At 48.5% G+C, this 6000-nt stretch overlaps 1 protein-coding gene across 1 annotated transcript in view; it reads left to right on the forward strand.

The window, feature by feature from the left end:
- GCH1 (GTP cyclohydrolase 1) overlaps positions 1-5115 on the forward strand; it is a 101408-nt gene extending 96293 nt beyond the window's left edge. The window contains exons 5-7 of the mRNA XM_056492006.1: positions 438-469; positions 1343-1427; positions 2857-5115. Of these exons, the coding sequence (XP_056347981.1) occupies positions 438-469; positions 1343-1427; positions 2857-2983 (244 nt within the window). The 3' untranslated portion in view covers positions 2984-5115. The remainder of the gene's footprint in view (positions 1-437; positions 470-1342; positions 1428-2856) is intronic.
- Positions 5116-6000: the final 885 nt, after the last annotated feature.

Here is a 6000-nt window from a genome sequence, read left to right on the forward strand (position 1 = left end):
CCATTTCTTGCTCAATTTCTACATTCTGGGAATCCATTATCTGCACTGACCTTAAGGCAGCATTAGGTCTAGTCTGAAGCACAGGGAAATGCTCAGGAGTTAGGGTTCAGGGAGTTTTTGGACACTAATTCCCTCACAACCATGCAATGCAGGTGAGTGGGGATACAAGGAATACAAAACCAACAGAAGGGGACCACAGGAAGAGTGACTGGTTTGCCCTAGAATTGTCCCTGGTGCTGCAGGTGGGGGGAACTCAACACAGGGATGTGCCAAGGGAAGTCTGTGAGGAACACCTGGGCAGCAGCATGGCCATGGATTTCCAGGAAGGACACACATCAGTACAGGGATATCTTGTGATAGCATCAAATTAACTGTGAAGATCAGTCAGTGGCCAGCTGGAAATAACTATAATATTGTCTCTGTCATTTCTCTTTTAGGATCGTGGAAATATACAGTAGAAGATTACAAGGTAAAGACAAAATTTGGTGTTTGTTGTGTGCACTCCTCTCCTAGTCAGTGCAGGGGGCCGGTAACTGGGGGTGGACTGTAGATGTGCAGTTTAAGAGGGGAGAAAAATGAGAAAAACTCTTCTTGAAGAGGTGATGTTATTACACATATTCCCAGTGAGGGGTAACTTCTGCCTAGGAAAGTAAATAGAGGCTGGAACTGATCCCAAGGATAAATGTGCTAGCAGGTAGAGCTGCCAGGAACAGCTAGACCAGTTGGATGCTGCTGGGGATGAACTCTCCTGCAGAGATTTGGAGAGAAGCCTTCAGGAATTCTTGTCTGAGGCAATGGAGCCTCCTGTCCCTGGGAAGGGGAGGAAGCTGCAAAGCCTTGGGCTGGGCTGAACCTGCTGCCTCTGTGGTTAAATTTGGCCTGGTCTTGGCAAGAGAATTCTCAGTGACCACCAGGCTGGTGAATGGAGGGTGCTACAGCTGCAGGAAGTAAAGCTTTGCAGGATAAAGCTCATTTTTTATCTCCATTTCCTCTCCTTGAGAAGAGAAATTGGGTGTGTGGAATAAATGGTGCAGCAGTAACGTTGGGAACAAACACACTAAAAACTGAAAAAAAAAACAAAACCAGAGAGGCAAGAAGATCTTACTGCAAAATAGGAAATGGAGGAGCTATTAGAACAATTTGTGGTTGGAGAGGTGGAATGCAAAATGGCTCCAGATATGAACAAGAAAATAAAAGGTCTGTTCCAGGATACGAATGGAAAATAGGATGGGGCTTGCAGCAAGCAACCCACGGCAGGGTTTGGAATGGGATGAGCTTTAGTGTCCCTTCCAAGCCAAGCCATCCTGGGGCTCTGGGGTCTGAGTTCCCTGCTGTTCCCCAGTGCAGGAACGCCTCACCAAGCAGATTGCCATCGCCATCACAGAGGCCCTGCAGCCCGCGGGGGTCGGCGTCGTCGTGGAGGCCACGTGAGTGCCCAGGGGCTCTGGGGGATCCAGGGGTTCTGGGGGATCCAGGGGCTCTGGGGGGATCCAGGGGCTCTGGGGGATCCAGGGGTTCTGGGGGGATCCAGGGGTTCGGGGGATCCAGGGGTTCTGGGAGATCCAGGGGTTCTGGGGGGATCCAGGGGTTCCAGGGGCTCTGGGGGGATCCAGGGGCTCTGGGGGGATCCAGGGGTTCCAGAGATCCAGGGGTTCTGGGGGATCCAGGGGCTCTAGGGGATCCAGGGGTTCTGGGGGACCCAGGGGTTCCAGGGATCTAGGGGCTCTAGGGGATCCAGGGGTTCTGGGGGACCCAGGGGTTCTGGGGGACCCAGGGGTTCCAGAGATCCAGGGGCTCTGGGGAGATCCAGGGGCTCTGGGGGGATCCAGGGGCTCTGGGGGATCCAGGGGTTCTGGGAGACCCAGGGGTTCTGGGGGGATCCAGGGGTTCTGGGGGGATCCAGGGGTTCTGGGAGACCCAGGGGTTCTGGGGGATCCAGGGCTTCTGGGGGATCCAGGGCTTCTGGGGGATCCAGGGGCTCTGGGGGGATCCAGGGGTTCTGGGGCATCCAGGGGTTCTGGGGGGGGATCCAGGGGCTCTGGGGGGATCCAGGGGTTCTGGGGCATCCAGGGGTTCTGGGGGGGGATCCAGGTGTTCCAGGGCTGGGATCCCAGCTCTGTGTGATCCCAGGTGTTCTGGGGGGGAGGGGGATCCAGGTGTTCCAGGGATAGGATCCAGGTGTTCCATGGGTGAGATCCCAGCTCTGTGCTGCAGGGCTGGTGCATGTTGCCCCTTTAGCTGTGGTAGCTGTGTGCTATGCTTTGTTATCAGGCAGAGAGATTACTCATAACAATAACAACAATAATAGCAATAAATAATAATAATAATAGCAATAATAATAGCAATAATAATAGCAATAATAATAGTAATAATAATAATAATAATAATAATAATAATAATAATAATAATAATAATAATAATAATAATAATAATAATAACAATAACCCTATTAATAATATAATATTACCAGTAGTAATAAAAAATGAATAATCCTGATGTGCTGGCTGATGCTGTGTGGAGATGTGGCAGTGAGGAGCTGTCCCAGAGCAGCAGGTCCATGCCCTGTGCTCCTTCTGCCCCTCGAGCAGAGCAGAGCTCAGGACTAGCAGCAGGCATGTCCCTGTGACCAGAATGCACCTGGGAAGGTGGATTTTCCTGGGATCAGGAGAGAAGGCAGCACTCAGTGGCTGAGAATGTGACCCTTCCAGCTGAGCTGCTGCAGATTTGGTTTCTGCTTGTGGAGGTTTTGTTCCCTTCCCAGAACTGAATGTGACTGTACAAAACATCTTTCCCTGTGGGATTTCTCCTTCCCCAGGAGTGTTCCTGATGCACTGACTCCCCTCTGCTTTCTCCTAGGCACATGTGCATGGTAATGCGCGGGGTTCAGAAAATGAACAGTAAAACAGTAACCAGCACAATGCTGGGGGTGTTCCGGGAGGATCCAAAGACCCGAGAGGAATTCCTGACTCTCATCAGGAGCTGAAACTGTGTTACCCTCTGGATGCCCTCTGGATTGCTCTGTCCGTGTCACTGTCTGTCCTTGTCCCACATCCCAATCCTAAACTCACTTGTCGTGAATTGTTGTCATAGTCTTTGTGCAGTGAAGGGCTTCTGGTGGCAAATGGAAAATGGAAGAGGTAGGGGTGAGGGAAATCCTCCTGGATTTCCACTGATGCTGATGTCACAGAGTTACAAGCCACAAATAGGAATTTGGAAATGTTTTTCCATTCATAATGCAGAATATCCAACTGTCAGAAGAGAAGTGGGGCTTAGGAGTGAAATGGATATTTATGAAATAGTTGTGTTTATTAGAATAAATGTGGAGCAGCACAGGAAACAGCTGAAAGGATGTGGATCTTTGTAGGATTGGGATTATCCCAAATTTTTGGACTTTGTTTTATTGCAGTGGCTGTTTCAATCTCTGGATATGTGTGTTATACCTCTGAGATGTTACCTCTGGTGTGTTTTACATCCTTGCTAGTATCAACCTTCTTTTTTTGTGGGTTTTGTTTGTTTGTTTGTTTGAGAAATGTGTAAACTCCATTTTTCCTATCCTCTTAACAGGCAGGGAATTAACTTCTGAATTATTTGGGGCACAGCCCTGTCTCTGTACAAAGGGGTTTATGCACCTTTTTCTCTGTGCCTCAGAATGTCTGACCACTTGAACTGTCAGTTTCTTACTGTTTTTAAGGCAACTTTGACACAAGAGAGGAAAAATCCCTGCAGAGTCTGTCTGCAGAGTACTGAGGTATCCAAAGAGATTTTTAATGATATTTATACCTTGAGCTTTCTTTCTTGGATTTCCACGGGTTAGACTGAGAAGCTGAAATCAGTCTGATAATGTGAAAATGAAGATTTGCAAGCATTCCAAGGTTTCCATTTCCAATGCTGGACCAAAGGTGAGCACGAAATCCTGAGCACAGCACATGGTACCTCCCCTCCCTGCCCACAGGTTGGGTTATTTCAGGGCAGAGTAACCTGGAATGACAACAGCTCATTTCATAAGAGCAGCTGAGAAAAGCATTTCCAGGGCCACCAGAATGAATCAAACCACTTTTTTTTTTTTTTTTTGTGTAAGTGGCAGAATTGGTACAAAAAGTTTCAGTCCAGCTGGACTTGGCTGAACTTCTGCTTTGTTACCATTTTAATGGGTGTTTTGTAACTCTTAATTGGGAAAAGATGAGGAGCAAATGAAAACCACCCTCCTCACCCTGAGCTTGCAAAACAAATGTCAGCCAGGGGGGTTGGATGCCCACAGGTTCCCAGGGCTCTCTCTGCTTTGCTGGGTACCAACCCAAAATGTCCTGTACACAGGGGCAGCTCCATCTCACCAACATTGCCCCAGCCCCTGGTGGAAATAAAATGAAAATTGTGCCTGGTCAGATTGGGCCTGAAGAACTTTGTTCAAGCAGAACAAGCTCATGTGTTTAATTACACTAATTTTACTTTGAGGGCCTTCACAGCATTACTGGAAAAAACTTTTATAACATCCTCTGTCCTGGATTCTGTAGGATTAGGTGCTGTCCCAGTGTTTCTGGTGTAAACAAGCTGTGCTGCACATTGCTGAACACCAACTCCCTGGCATTTGTTCTCCTAAAAAATTGCCAGTTTTCAGTTCAGTATCTTACAAATATCCAGCTGAAAAGCCTTAAATCTTTCTTGCCTGAAGTTGGCAGTAAGCCTCTCTTTTAACTCAACTGGAAGGAGATTTTGAGGACCAAAGGGGCACACAGCAGTGCACTTATTTCTCTTTCCTTGCTTTAGTTTGGAAATTAAGTCTCTGTAAAACACTGTCTTGCTCCTGAGGCACCAAAAAAGTTGTGTTTTAACCACTTATCTCTATTCAGGGTAAAGTTCACGTTGCACCACCACTGTTTTTTATTTCCATGTGACCTGCAGTCCTTAAAACACACCTCTCTCTACTCGTGGCCTTGGATTTTGTTCCCATTTCTGCTGTTGTAAGTCTCGGTGCATTTTTTGGAGCTTTGGCATTGTTCAAACCCACGAGCTTTAACTACACCCTGTGTGTAAATATGTAAAGGATGTACAGCCCCTGTTGTACTGCTCACCAGTGCATTGTCTCTGAAACATTAAAGCACAGTGTTATCCTTTGGAGTGGGAGCATCCTTGGGGGACCTGGAGGTGCTGGCACAGCAGGAGCTCCCAGCCCTCAGCTGGAATGGTTCCTGCACTCATGGGTGACTTGGGATGCTCCTCTGGGGTGGGTGGTGCTGTTACCCACAGCTGAGTGCCCACCTGGTGACTGGGAAGCAAAAAAAAAAAAACCTCCAGGATTTGTTGGATTTGTTTCACATTCTTGCTGCTCCTTGGAGCCAGAGGAATCAGGAGCACATTGGAGCAGGGGCGGTGGGTGCTGGTGGCTGCTCCTGGCACTGAATTTGGGGGGTCTCACAGTCTTTTTGTGCCCTCCTTGAGCTGTCCTGGAGACCCTATTGACCTGAGGAAATATCTGGTACATGGCCAGATGCTCAAGCTACCTGAACCAATAAATCCCATCAAGCTGAGAGACCTCGAAGGTGAAGCCAGGATTGGGTTGGGTTGGATTGGGTTGGGTTGGGTTGCCCTGTTGGGTGTCTAGGCTGGCTTGAAGACATTCCTGCTGTCCTCCAGCCTCCCAGAAAGCAGAAATTGCTGGGATTTGGGGAAAAAAACCATAAAATGCATGGATCCCAGACTCCTGAGGAGCAGCCCCAGTGCAGAGGGAAGGGGAACCACAGGGTCTGTGTCCACTGTGGTGGTCAGGGAGGGAGAAGGGATGATGAATGAAGTCTCCTCCAGGCCTTGGTGTCTTTTTTATCCAAATGGTCTGAACTATTTGGAAATTATTCTCCTGGGAAGCCCCAGGAGCATTGGCAAGGCCTGTCCTTGTGGTGAGGCTGAGCTCTGTCTTTCTCACAGCTGTGCATTACAGCTGCTGCTCGTGGTGGGAAATGGGCTCTTTGGGAAAACAGGCTCTTCTGCAAGAAATTATCTATTCCC

Source organism: Oenanthe melanoleuca, chromosome 5, assembly GCF_029582105.1.
Source record: "Oenanthe melanoleuca isolate GR-GAL-2019-014 chromosome 5, OMel1.0, whole genome shotgun sequence".
NCBI classification, from domain to species: domain Eukaryota; kingdom Metazoa; phylum Chordata; class Aves; order Passeriformes; family Muscicapidae; genus Oenanthe; species Oenanthe melanoleuca.